This window comes from Nicotiana tabacum, chromosome 4 (genome assembly GCF_000715075.1).
Source record: "Nicotiana tabacum cultivar K326 chromosome 4, ASM71507v2, whole genome shotgun sequence".
Lineage (NCBI taxonomy): Eukaryota > Viridiplantae > Streptophyta > Magnoliopsida > Solanales > Solanaceae > Nicotiana > Nicotiana tabacum.
Window position 1 is genome coordinate 21,305,836 of NC_134083.1, and position 14,771 is coordinate 21,320,606.

Here is a 14,771-nt window from a genome sequence, read left to right on the forward strand (position 1 = left end):
TCGAATTAAACAGTATAAGATGCTTATTGCTCAAAATATTCCTGATTGAAATTCCTTGCTAGAGAAAAAAAGAAGAAAATAAAAAGGTTCACCCTTGTGGCTACGGTGCTAAAATGTCATGTTCAACTTAATATAATCTCAGTGACTTTTTTCTTTTAAAGTTTACCTTACATATACCGCACTTAAAAAAATAATCTATATTATCAGGTCCATTTTACTTGTCGTCGTAGGAAACATTGGTTTTCAAATTATAAATTTCACTTTTTAAGAAGAGTAAACGAGTTTTTGACTAATATTGTCCTTTATCTTTGAGGGTAGGTCTATTTTGGTCCCTCAAATATAATCCTGAGCATATTTAGTCCCTTAAGTATGTTAAAGTTGAGCACCTTTAGTCTCACTGATACAATAAAAACTAACGGTGTTACCCAACTCTGATTCATGAAGTAAATCTTCTGCTTTGAAGCAAAATGTTTCCTCTCCTTTTATTGGATAACGTAAATTATCACTTTAATTCCTCAATTTTAAATAATGTCTTCTAAAATTTTGACCTTCAAAATATCCCCTTATGTGCCAGTTTTCAATGAAAAAATGACATTGTATAGCCGCTGTAAAAATAATAGCTGAAAAATATATAAAATTTGTATATTTTTTTGTATATATATACATTTTAAAAGTTCGGTTGACTTTTCCAAAAAGAAAAGTTAAAATTTGAAAAAAGTAGAGCTGCCAGGATCACTTCTAGGTATATTATTGAAGCAAACGAATAACCAGGTTGTATTATTATTTTTAACCCGTGCCAAAAATTATTTACATCTGGTAGCGAAAAAAAATAAAATTGTATAATTTTTGTATATTAACATACAGAATGTGTGTGTGTGTGTGTGTGTGTGTGTATATATATATATATATATATATATATATATATACAAAAAATATACAAATTGTATATATTTTTCGGCTATTATTTTTACAGCGGTTATACAGTGTCATTTTCTCATTGAAAACTGGCACAGAAGGGGATATTTTCAAGGTCAAAATTTTAAAAGACATTATCTAAAAATGAGGAATTAAAGTGATGATTTGCGTTATCCAATAAAAGGAGAGGAAACTTTTGCTTCATGAATCAGAATTGAGTAACACCGTTAGTTTTTGAACACATTCTGTCAATGAGACTAAAAGTGCTTCACTTTAGCGTACTTAAGGGACTAAATATGCTCAGGGTTATATTTGAGGAACCAAAATAGTCCTACCCTCAAAGAAAAGGGACTAAAGATGCTCCACTTTAGCATACTTAAGGGACTAAATATGCTCAGGTTATATTTGAGGGACCAAAATAGACCTACCCTCAAAGATAAGGGACAATATATAATATTCATATTATTGTCCAGTTAGACTTTGTGTTACTTTTTCCAGTTCTTTTAACTACCCTATTTTCCCGTTAACTAGGTGGAGAAACAATAAAATTATGAAACTGAACGTCGTTACGACAACTGTTGACCCAAAATCCGTTATAACAAATCCTTCAAAAGTTTTTTTCCTATTTGGTATACCGGAAAAACTTCTTCCCTTAATTCCCTGTCCTTCTTCTTCTTCTTCTTCTTCTTCTTCTTCTCCTTTTCACTTTCCTCTCATCCCTCCGCCTCTCCGAAAAGCTATTCTTTGATGTAATTCTCCAGCAATTTGATGCAGTTTGTAAATTAGAATCGTGAAGATTCAACGTTAAAGGACGTTCAGGTAAGTTCTATTTTTAGCCTTTTTTGTCTCAATTTTCCAATATCTTTCTCGTTTTCCAGAGACAACAAATTTGAGGTTGTAAATTGATCCCTTTTGAAAAAAATTGAGGGCTTGCTCCTTTTACCCTTTTTTATGTGCTTCAATTTGGTGATGATCGTCGTTTGTTGCTGTCTATCAGAGCGAGAAAATTAAGGGTTTTTTTTAATTTCTCTCACTTATCGATACATACTGATATTATCGTACGATTGCCTTTGAAACTTCAAATTTCAAGAAATTGCATTTTATTGAATTTTTGTATGTTGCCTTGTTACGCATGCATGCATGCATAACGAGTTTTGAGGCTATTTCTCGTTGCCATTAATTAATTATCTAGCTAGCTATCTTTTACCACCAATAGGTTGTATCCCTCCGCCCTCTAAATCATAGGTCACGGGTTGAGCCCTGAAAATGAAAAAATTCTTGGTAGAAAGCAGTGCTTTTCCCTTTAATCGGCCTTATACGGTGCAAATCCGCATTAGTCCGGCTTCAAAGCGGGTATCGGACACCGGGTGAGAAACCAAACAAAATTAATATCTAGCGACCTGTTTCTTCCCCCTCACGTTTCATTTTAATTTTTTTGTTGGTTGAGGAAATGGGAAGGCATAGACTACAAAGAAAATACAATTCTGAAATTTCTAGGTGTTGTATTTCACTCTTTTGAGTAACATGGCTTTGGAACAATTGGAATTGGTTAAATGTTGTGGAGGGTTATATGCCGATTTACAGACTGTTGTACGGTTTGCAATGACTACAATCTGCTGACTCCTTATTTAATTTTGCCTCAAAATTGAATTGCAGTAACAGTGGTCAATACATAAGTAGTTGATGTGAATGGCCATATGCCTGATGTTTTGATGAACTCCACTCTCTATGCAAGTGATTTAATACAATGTTTGGTAATTACAAGTCTCAGCTTATTGGAGGACAAAAAGAAAAGTTTGTAAGGTATGCGTTTATTTGAAGCATTTCTTTTTCCCTATCTGTATATTCCCATATTTCTTCTCTATTCGGTCTATATCTGTGTCTGTATTTGTGCAAACTCTAAATGCTAAATTTCTTCTCCTGTCATCTTTGTACATCTGCCAGTTACACAATACAGAACATACCCCCATTTCGTTGCATTCTGAACTATGACCGATACATTTTGGCAAAATTACATCTTCCCGACTATGTAGAGGAGGACCTTTAACCATTAGCTTCAAAAGAAATTTGCTTAAGACCTCTCAATACCAAAGAGGACTTCCAAGAGGTTGAACAAAGTGCTAAAACATAATCATTGTGTATTATATTGGATTGTTATCTTATCCTAAAAAATTTAACCTTATCAAAAACCAAACAATTAAATTGCTGCATTAGGCAACTAGTGGATTCTGTATGCTCTTTCTTGTCTTTAAACACATTTTGCACACCGATACTTCTGTAATTGTGTTGCAGAGTGTCAAGTACTGGGCATGCATATTTTATCACTTCAATTGTTTTGTCCTATATTGAAGCATATGCTTGTAATTGTTCAGACAGCCTCTAACCCCTAAATTCCTGGAGTGAACTAGTTGTCTATTATAAGTCAAAAAAAGCTTTCCTTGTTGTTTCTTGCAGGTTGGAAGACGCTAACTCTGACTTATCATTTAAGTCCGATATGGCTGGAAGGACAAAGTTTGGCTTTAATATAGAGGGGATGACTACTGGTGGGCGTCCAAACAACCCATCCAAGTCGATAAAACTAGGAGTAAAAAGAGGATCTGAGGGACTAATGACATTTGGCCGAACACTGAAATCTGGTGTTACCCGTGCAGTTTTTCCAGAAGATCTTAAAGTTTCTGATAGAAAGATATTTGATCCTCAAGACAAGTCTCTCCTGTTCTGGAATAGGCTATTGGTCATATCATGTATTTTTGCAGTATCTGTTGATCCTCTATTTCTCTTCCTTCCTGTTTTTAAGAGTGAAGGGATGTGTCTCCATATAGATGAAAGTTTAGCAAAAGTAGTAATCAGTATGCGGACAATACTTGATTTGTTTTACGTCATCCGCATGGTTCTCCAATTTCGAACGGCTTACATTGCTCCCTCTTCCCGTGTTTTTGGGCGAGGCGAACTTGTTATAGATCCCAAACAAATAGCAAGCAGATATATCCAGCGTTATTTTGTGGTGGATCTTCTTTCTGTTCTTCCTTTACCGCAGGTTCCTACTATTCCTTTGACCACTCTAATGTGCACATTCAGCATTCAGTTACCTTTCGGATCTACTGTTTTCTATTTGGAACTCTCTCTCTCAGACATGCATATAACCTATTTTACTAGTTGTACACAGCATTATACAAATGATACCTCTTTTTTCTATGCACCTTTTGTTCCAGCAATAGACAATCAAAAACAGAAAGTTAGAGGGGCACATATGCCTATAGCCTATTTTAGTACTAGTAGCCACAATAGACAGATAATATAAAAACATCTGGATTTCCTCAGGAAGCTTCAACTATAACTTTACCATTGTTTCTTTCTCCATAAGGTGGTATTTGCTTGATTTATGTCTTCAGTGCTTTTTTCTTCTTCAGCTTGCGGTAGCGAGATATCTTGATGGATCAAAAGGTTCGGATGTATTGGGTACAAAGAGAGCGTTAGTGGTCATCATCATCCTTCAATATATTCCTAGATTTTTGCGATTTGTTCCATTAAGTTCGGATTTGAAAAAGACTGCGGGGGTATTTGCAGAAACTGCTTGGGCTGGTGCTGCATATTATCTGTTGTGGTTTGTGCTGGCTAGTCACGTAAGTAACTTCTCAAGTCTGTTCATTATTGCATTTGGTAGTACTGTTAATTGCTTTTGTTTTTCCATTCTGGGACAAGAAGAATTACCAACTCATGTTGCTACAATTTATCGTGAATTCTTTTGCCTGATAAGGTTCTGACATAAAGTGACCAGTCATTACATAAAATAAGAATGTATATAATTAAAAAGATAAAACATCAGGCTACCATACTCTTAAGGAATCACTTTAGTATTTAGTGAAGCTTAGTTTTTTATCAAAATGCTTACTAAAAGACCCTTTATAAGTAGTTGGTTTTCCACTCTGCTTTTTTCTGGTTCTCGGACTAGAATATGGAAATTCTGTGATAGCTGTTCCTTTTTCTAGATTTCATAGTACAAATGTTATCCCCGCCAATATTGCTGTATTTGTAAATAATAATTCTGCAAAATATAAGTTAACGTAATGAAACAATAATAAATTCGAGCCCACTGAATTCACAGTGTTTCCTTAAGGAATTTAATCCCCTCCTAGTACCCAAGGTAATGGATTATTTCCTCCCAGGATAGAACGAATAACACACTGGTATAGCGGTACTTCAAACCCCAGTGTTTCAGCGAACACAAAGTTCGGTAGCAAATCACACTTACAGTTGCTTTGTTTGAAGTTAAAAACAATGCAGAACGAAGGAGTATAAACTCAGAAAATCGTATGGAAATGCTGAGAGGAAGGAGTGCAAATGTATAGCCAATTTGTTGAGCGAATTGTGTGTTGTGTGTTGAGTGTCTTTCTTCAACATCTGCTGCACATATATATAGCAGCAAAATGTTGAAGAAGACCAAACGTCCACCCTCCATGGTGGAGCAAGCATTACATGTTTGTGGAGCAAGCACTTCATGTTTGTGGAGCAAGCACTTCATGGTGGGAAGAGCATTAGGCGGCTGCCAAATGGTCAATACACGGATTGGAAAATATCCGTTACAAATGCGGATAATCTTACGTTAATATTTACTATTAACAAATAAATTTGGTCCAAAAAATTAGTTAATCAATCGATCATTTGACCAAATCCAAATCCGAAGCCGAAGCCGAAGCCGAAGCCGAAGCCGAAGCCGTAGCCGTAGCCGAAGCCGAGCCGAGCGAGCGACGACGACGACGGCGCGAGGCTTGCTTTCTTCTTAACTCTTTAAGAGCTACAAGAAGAGCAATTATATATATACCCACCAAAAATGTCTTCCTCTTCCAATATGGGACAATGTCTCATTGTCAAGAGGGAAACTTAAAATTTTACTCAAAATTTCATTTTCCCTCCATTTCCCATTCACCCTCATTTTAAGAATATTTCATCTTAAAAACAAAAACCTCAACAATCCCCCACATGAATGGGGAATGGCTATATCACGGAAGTATGCATGAAAAAACTGTGTGATTTACAAGTAAGGATTAATCACATCTGGATAAGTAGGTTTCCCTTTGAACTTTCCGTAGTAAACTTATGTCGGATATACTCGGTCAATCGGTAGATTTGATATCTTTGAACCGTCGATCTTTGGTGTATACCTAGACAACCATAAGTCACACAATCAACCCTTAACCGTCTTTGGTTCTCATTGTTGTGTTCGTTTCAGCCATGAACACCGCCTGGTTTCATAAGTGCGTAGAGAACTGGCCTTACAAAGTTCTCCTTGAAGCGGCTAACACTTCACACTTACATAGGTGATTCCTAAACGTGTCATCCTGTAGATACACTATTTGATATACCCCGTATCAAATTTAGAAATCATTAAAAAGCCTTAATGCTTTATCCTTGGTACTGAACATTGTCTCATCACGAGAACGGACTAAAATTTTATTTGACAATGTTGAACCGTCATTAATGACTTTGTTTGATCTCCTTGAACCTAGATCTTGGGATCTCCAGTCTTCTAGGTAGAGTTACCGCCACAATGACTTGTTCTCGGCCATAGCCCCATTCCTCTTGATGATTTCTCAACTACCTCTCTAGTTAGGCCTTTTGTAAGTGGATCTGACACATTATCACTTGACTTTACATAGTCAATCGTGATAATTCCTCTAGAGAGTAATTGCCTAACGGTTTTATGTCTTCGTCGTATATGACGAGATTTACCGTTATACATAACGCTCCCAGCCCTTCCAATTGCCGCTTGACTATCACAATGTATGCATATTGGTGCCAACGGTTTGGGCCAAAATGGAATGTCTTCCAAGAAATTCCGGAGCCATTCAGTTTCTTCACCGGCTTTATCTAAGGCTATGAATTCAGCCTCCATTGTAGAGCGGGCAATACATGTTTGTTTGGACGACTTCCAAGATACCGCTCCTCCACCAATAGTGAATACATATCCACTCGTGGACTTAGAATCAGTTGACCCGGTGATCCAATTTGCATCACAGTATCCCTCAATCACCGCAGGAAAATTACTGTAGTGCAATTCAAAGTTCTGGGTATGTTCTAAATATCCCAAAACTCGTTTCATTGCCATCCAATGAGATTGGCCTGGATTGCTCGTATATCGACTCAGTTTACTTATAGCACAAGCTATATCTGGTCGTGTACAATTCATGATATACATTAAGCATCCCAACACACGAGCATAATCCAATTGTGATATGCTTTGGCCTTTGTTCTTTGCTAATGCAAGATTCACGTCAATTGGAGTCTTTGCAACTTTAAAGCCCAAGTGCTTGAATTTTTCAAGTACTGTCTTAATATAATGAGATTGTGACAATGCCAGACCTTGAGGAGTCTTATGGATCTTAATTCCCAGAATTAAATCAGCAACTCCCAAGTCTTTCATATCAAACTTGCTATTGAGCATACGCTTAGTAGCATTTATGTTGGCAATGTCGTTACTCATTATCAGCATATCATCCACATATAGGCAAACAATGACTATGTGATTTGGAACATTTTTAATGTACACACATTTATCACATTCATTTATCTTAAAACCATTTGACAACATTGTTTGGTCAAATTTCGCATGCCATTGTTTGGGTGCTTGTTTTAGTCCGTAAAGAGACTTAACAAGTCTACATACCTTCTTTTCTTTACCTGGAACCACAACCCCTTCAGGTTGTTCCATGTAAATTTCTTCCTCCAACTCTCCATTTAAGAAGGCAGCCTTAACATCCATTTGATGAATTTCAAGACCATACACTGCAGCTAATGCTACTAACATCCATATGGACGTAATTCTTGTAACTGGAGAGTATGTATCAAAGTAGTCTAGACCTTCTCGTTGTCTATACCCTTTGACTACGAGCCTTGCCTTGAATTTATCAATAGTGCCATCATCTTTGATTTTTCTCTTAAAAATCCATTTAGAACCCAAAGGTTTATTTCCAGGAGGAAGATCAACCAATTCCCATGTATGGTTGTTCAATATGGATTCTATTTCACTATTGACTGCCTCTTTCCAAAATAATGATTCCGAAGAAGTCATAGCTTCTTTAAATGTTTGAGGCTCATTCTCCAATAAGAAAGTCACAAAATCCGGTCCAAATGAAGTAGACGTTCTTTGACGTTTACTACGTCTTGGATCCTCCTGGTTACATGTACTTTCTTTTGTTTCTTCCCGAGGTCGTTTAGATCCTTCACCAAATGACTCACATTCCTTTTTATACGGATATATATTTTCAAAGAACTCAGCATTATCTGATTCTATAACCGTATTATTATGAATGTCGGGATTTTCTGATTTATGAACCAGAAATCGATATGCTTTACTATTTGTCGCATATCCTATGAAAACACAATCAACGGTTTTCGGTCCTATCTTTACCCTTTTGGGTTTAGGAACTTGCACTTTTGCCAAACACCCCCACACTTTAAAGTAATTCAAGTTGGGCTTCCTTCCTTTCCATTTTTCATATGGAATGAATTGTGTTTTGCTATGGGGCACTCGATTTAATATTCGATTAGCCGTAAGAATGGCTTTCCCCCACAAGTTCTGTGGCAAACCAGAACTTATCAACAACGCATTCATCATCTCCTTTAATGTGCGATTCTTTCTTTCCGCAATCCCATTAGATTGGGGCGTGTAAGGGGCTGTTGTTTGATGAATAAATCCATATTCTAAACATATTTCTTCAAAAGGAGATTCATATTCACCACCCCTATCACTTCTTATCATTTTTACTTTCTTGTTAAGTTGCGTTTCAACTTCATTTTTGTATTGCCTGAATGCGTCTATTGCTTCATCTTTACTATTCAGTAAGTAAACATAGCAATATCGAGTACCATCGTCAATAAAAGTTATGAAATACTTCTTTCCACCGCGAGATGGTATTGACTTCATGTCACAAATATCTGTGTGAATTAAGTCTAAAGGATTTGAATTCCTTTCAACTGACTTATAAGGATGTTTAACATACTTAGATTCCACACATGTTTGACATTTTGATTTTTCGCATTCAAACTTGGGCAGTACTTCCAAGTTAATCATTTTCCGCAAGGTTTTATAATTGACATGACCCAAACGTACATGCCATAAATCATTTGACTCAAGTAAGTAAGAAGAAGCTGAAATATTATTATTATTTTCCACAACTATTACATTTAGGTTGAAAAGGCCCTCGGTGAGGTAACCTTTTCCTACAAATATTTCATTCTTACTAATTACGCACTTAAAACCGTGCTTAACAAGAAGTCCAGTAGAGACTAAATCCTTTCTCATTTCGGGAACATGAAGGACATTGTTCAAAGTCATGACCTTGCCAGAAGTCATTTTCAGAAATATCTTTCCATATCCTTCAACTTTTGCTGTTGAAGCATTTCCCATATAAACTGTCTCTCCGGGTTCAGCAAGAGCATAGGTAGCAAAAGCCTCTCTAACTGCACAAACATGGCGAGTGGCTCCTGAATCAAACCACCACAGTTTAGGATTTCCCACCAAGTTACATTCAGAAAGCATGGCACACAAGTTATCAACATCATCATGGTTTACTACCATGTTTGCTTGACCTCTTTTCTTGTCTTTCTTCGGAGCACGACACTCCGTAGACTTGTGTCCAGTTTTCCCACAGTTGTAGCAGTTTCCACTGAACCGCTTCTTGCTTGGGTTGTATTTCGGACCAGAAGCCTTCTTCCTCTTTTTGTTAGCTTCAACAATATTTGCTCCCATTATTGTTGAATTTCCACGGCCTCTCCTTTCAGCAGCTTTATTGTCCTCTTCGATTCTCAACCGAACAATGAGATCTTCAAGGGACATTTCCTTTCGTTTGTGTTTCAAATAATTTTTGAAGTCCTTCCACAATGGAGGCAATTTCTCAATCATTGCTGCTACTTGGAATGCTTCGTTGATGACAAGACCTTCAGCAAGTAGATCATGAATAATCACTTGCAATTCCTGGACTTGGGTAATAACAGATTTGCTATCTACCATTTTGTAGTCCAAAAATTTTGCGGCAATGAATTTCTTCATCCCGGCATCTTCAGTTTTATATTTCTTTTCAAGCGCATTCCACAATTCTTTTGAGGTCTCCATGCTACTGTATACATTATACAGATTATCATCCAGCCCGCTAAGAATATAATTCTTGCATAAAAAATCAGAATGCTTCCACGCTTCAATCACGAGAAAGCGTTCATTATCTGGAGTTTTATCTGGCAGATCAGGAACATCTTCCTTGATGAACTTCTGTAGACATAACGTAGTTAAGTAGAAGAACATCTTCTGCTGCCAGCGCTTGAAATCAATCCCGGAAAATTTTCCGGGTTTTTCTGCCGGTGCCAACGCCGGTGTTCGGCTTGTCGATGCGTTGGCAGTTACCATCGGAACAGCTTGGTTTTCGCTTTCAGTCATCATTTTTTCTGTAAAAGAATGACACAAACAAACGTTTAATACACGTTTTCAAACTGGAGTAAAAATCACGTAGATTTTAATATCCAACAAAACGCCACGAAGGCTTAACTCTCCAAAACGGGAGTACACAAACCACAAAGGTTTTAGTTTGCAGAATAATAAGAATAACACAAATACAGAAATTAATATTAAATTCCTTAAGATTGTTATCCCCGCCAATATTGCTGTATTTGTAAATAATAATTTTGCAAAATATAAGTTAACGTAATGAAACAATAATAAATTCGAGCCCACTAAATTCACAGTGTTTCCTTAAGGAATTTAATCCCCTCCTAGTACCCAAGGTAATGGATTATTTCCTCCCAGGATAGAACGAATAACACACTGGTATAGCGGTACTTCAAACCCCAGTGTTTCAGCGAACACAAAGTTCGGTAGCAAATCACACTTACAGTTGCTTTGTTTGAAGTTAAAAACAATGCAGAACGAAGGAGTATAAACTCAGAAAATCGTATGGAAATGCTGAGAGGAAGGAGTGCAAATGTATAGCCAATTTGTTGAGCGAATTGTGTGTTGTGTGTTGAGTGTCTTTCTTCAACATCTGCTGCACATATATATAGCAGCAAAATGTTGAAGAAGACCAAACGTCCACCCTCCATGGTGGAGCAAGCATTATATGTTTGTAGGCGGCTGCCAAATGGTCAATACACGGATTGAAAAATATCCGTTACAAATGCGGATAATCTTACGTTAATATTTACTATTAACAAATAATTTTGGTCCAAAAAATCAATCGATCATTTGACCAAATCCGAAGCCGAAGCCGAAGCCGAAGCCGAGCCGAGCGAGCGACGACGACGACGGCGCGAGGCTTGCTTTCTTCTTAACTCTTTAAGAGCTATAAGAAGAGCAATTATATATATACCCACCAAAAATGTCTTCATCTTCCAATATGGGACAATGTCTCATTGTCAAGAGGGGGAAACTTAAAATTTTACTCAAAATTTCATTTTCCCTCCATTTCCCATTCACCCTCATTTTAAGAATATTTCATCTTAAAAACAAAAACCTCAACAACAAATAGCTTTGTGCGTTGGACTACTTCTTTAATGTGACTCATAGGATGCATTTGTTAAGGGCCACCGTTTGGGACACTGCATTACATTCTTTTCATCCTCCTTATCGAACACAAGTTGTACACTACTCCTAGCTATTTTGCCCGACCTCGATTGGTAGACTGGATTCTTTTTTTTTTTTTTCCTTTCGGCATACTTTGTTATCATCCTAACCTGAGCTGCTAACTAGAATTCCATCAGTTATTAGTATTTGATTGTTTATGGTACTAGGAGAAGCTAAGTTATCTCCAGTTAAATAACCAATGCGGAATCCCAAACATGATGAGAAGGCCATCGTTCAAGAGTCCAGAAATGCTTAAAGTCTGTTGTTTGTGATATGCAGATCTTCGGGGCCTTTTGGTACCTGTTATCTGTCGAACGCAAAGATACATGTTGGAATGAAGCATGTAGTGAAAATGAGCAGTGCAATGAAAAATTATCTTATCTGTATTGTTCACGTGAAGGAAACTTTAATGTGACAGAATGGCAAGAAATTGGTAAGAGTGTTCTTGACGAGAAATGTTCTGAGGAGGAAAACTTTCAGTATGGAATATATGCAAGAGCTGTAACATCTGGTGTTCTTAACTCTGAGGATTTCGTTGTCAAATATTGTTTTTGTTTGTGGTGGGGATTGCAGAATTTGAGGTAAAACTTCAAATATATGATGCCTCTAATAATATTGTTATTTTCCCTCCTTTGCACACTCTGTCTTTGGTCAACATTTGTCTGCCTCATAATTTTCCCTGTACATGTGTGGTGTTCACCAAAGTCAGAAAATCACCCTTTGGTCAATGCTGCCTTACAAGGCCTCCTGAGCTCAACTAGTTTGATATTTCATTTTTTACAGCACACTTGGTCAGGGGCTTGAAACCAGTACCTATACTCTGGAAAATCTCTTTTCAATAATATTGGCCATTTCTGGACTCCTACTATTTGCTCTTCTCATTGGAAACATGCAGGTGCGTTGATTAAAGAGGCCTTTATGTTTTGGTTTTTCTGGGAACATTTTTCTTAAGGTTGAACTTGTCAGATTCTTTAGAAGATGATGCAGAATAGTACCAAGCTTTTCAGTGTCATACTTCTTTTATTCTTTTAGTTTCTTTTCAAGGGTCAAAGCTGGCAATATCTTGAACAGGACTTATAGCCACTATTGCCTGGATACTTGGCGTTAAAGTTAAATACAACTGCATATTTGTTTGACAGTCTAGTATTGAGAAAATTGACCCAAGGAATTCAAAATCGGATAAGCACCATAGGAATTTTATCAGATCTTATTTCTCTTTGCGTCAAATTGGCCTTTAAAGGACTTGTGGCTTTTGCTTAATATTAGTTCAATAATGATAAAACTGCCTTCTCATATTGCTAACATTTTAAACATATGGCTCCTTCGGTTCCTCTAACTGCTTGATGTAGGAGACGGAAGGTGAAGCGGAAAAAGAAGGAGATTTTCCTCCTATTTTAGTATTTATCCTTCTCTGATGTTGTTTAATCAGATCAGAGTGGAAGAAAAAGTAAGGAATTAGGTCTTTCTTGTTCCATATTATTCCTAATACAGATTGGTTCGAACAATAAAAATGGAGGGATTGCATAACCTACCTTATTACGTCCTAAACAAATGGGAGAAATGTCTTCTAACAACTGCTAATTGCCTGATTATGGGGAATGCTTGATTGTATTACACTATACTACTATTACACTATACTACTATTAAACCTTAGGAGCATGAAAATTCTTTAATTAGGAAAACGTACAAGTTCGTACATTCCAACAGTGTTGAAACTTGAGGAATCTTTTGTTCCCTACAGACCTATCTTCAGTCTCTGACGGTACGCCTTGAGGAAATGAGGGTCAAAAGGCGTGACTCGGAGCAGTGGATGCATCACAGAGTACTTCCTCCTGAGCTAAGGGAGAGAGTTCGGCGTTATGATCAGTACAAATGGCTGGAAACTAGAGGAGTAGATGAAGAGAGTTTGGTGCAAAATCTGCCAAAAGATCTTAGGAGGGATATTAAGCGGCATCTTTGTTTGAATTTGGTCAGAAGGGTAAGTACTCTTTTCTTGTTGATAACCCTGTTTCAGTATCTTAAAGAGTTTTGAGAAATTTGATAAGTGTGCATAGAAATGAAACGAAAGCTTACACTTTTGGGCATGATAATATTTATATGTTGAATCCTTAATGTGAATTTGTTGTAATATTGTGAATGACCTATTTTGTAGGTGCCCTTGTTTGAGAACATGGACGAGAGGTTGCTTGATGCAATCTGTGAGCGGTTGAAACCAAGTTTATGCACAGAAAATACGTACATAGTTAGGGAAGGGGACCCGGTTGGTGAAATGTTGTTTATAATCCGTGGTCACCTAGAGAGTGTAACAACTGATGGTGGAAGAAGTGGTTTCTTCAACAGAGGTATTCTGAAAGAAAATGACTTCTGCGGGGAGGAACTGCTGACATGGGCATTGGATCCTAAATCCGGTTCAAACTTGCCGCCATCCACTAGGACTGTAAAGGCACTCACAGAAGTAGAGGCATTTGCCTTAGAAGCAGAGGAAGTGAAGTACATTACATCTCAGTTCAGACGGCTGCAGAGTCGACAGGTACAGCACACTTTTAGATTTTACTCGCAGCAATGGAGAACGTGGGCTGCCAGCTTTATACAAGCTGCATGGCGCCGTCATATGCGGAGAAAAATTGCAGAACTTCGTCACAATGAAGAATTGGAAGAAGACGACTATAATGAGAACGATGATGGAGAAACGGAGTTGACACCAATGTTGCATAAAGCTCCAGAGCGACCACGTTAGTCTCTGAAATTTTGCAGCTAATGCTATGTGTGGAGTTCATAGGCTTCAAAACTCTGAGTTCTAGAGGGTATATAAAACTCATGAAGCCTTCTAATTAGTGTCCATAATTTAGACATATTACTTGGTCAAGAAAACGTTTTGTTTTGTTTTTTGTGAGTGTTTGAATTTTCATTATGACAGTTGTTTTTGGATTGCCGTAAGAGAATTAGTTTTGTGTATTGAAAGTGTCTAAATTTTGTAAAAACAACAGTTAATACAAACAAAAGTATTTTATTTCCTAGTCCAAGCGGAGAACGTATTTTCCCTATGGGAAGGGAGAAAGTGTTATACGTTTTCCTCAAACTAAAAGCTATAAAACAAATTAAATATTACGAGAAATTTGTGTCCAATTTTTACATTTATCAATCAACTTCCTCAGCGTCTGACAGGTTGGAAGTCTTGAGTTGTAATTAAAATTAATCACACTCGCCTTAACTACGAAACTTTGCTTATCCAGAAAAATGTAAGACA

General features: G+C 37.1%; 1 protein-coding gene across 2 annotated transcripts; it reads left to right on the forward strand.

Annotated features, from left to right (window-relative positions):
* The first annotated feature begins 1,464 nt into the window (after positions 1-1,464).
* LOC107825983 (putative cyclic nucleotide-gated ion channel 8) lies at positions 1,465-14,541 on the forward strand. Of its 2 annotated transcripts, XM_075251529.1 has the most exons (8): positions 1,466-1,734; positions 2,572-2,718; positions 3,370-3,952; positions 4,326-4,538; positions 11,804-12,105; positions 12,308-12,419; positions 13,266-13,502; positions 13,677-14,541. In XM_075251529.1, exons 2-8 carry the CDS (start codon positions 2,663-2,665, stop codon positions 14,259-14,261), a joined length of 2,088 nt encoding a protein of 695 aa, XP_075107630.1. In that variant the 5' UTR covers positions 1,466-1,734; positions 2,572-2,662; the 3' UTR covers positions 14,262-14,541. The 2 variants fall into 2 exon arrangements, with proteins under 2 accessions (XP_075107631.1, XP_075107630.1); XM_075251530.1 differs by lacking the exons at positions 11,804-12,105; positions 12,308-12,419 and having other exon boundaries at positions 1,465-1,734.
* The last annotated feature ends 230 nt before the right edge of the window (positions 14,542-14,771 follow it).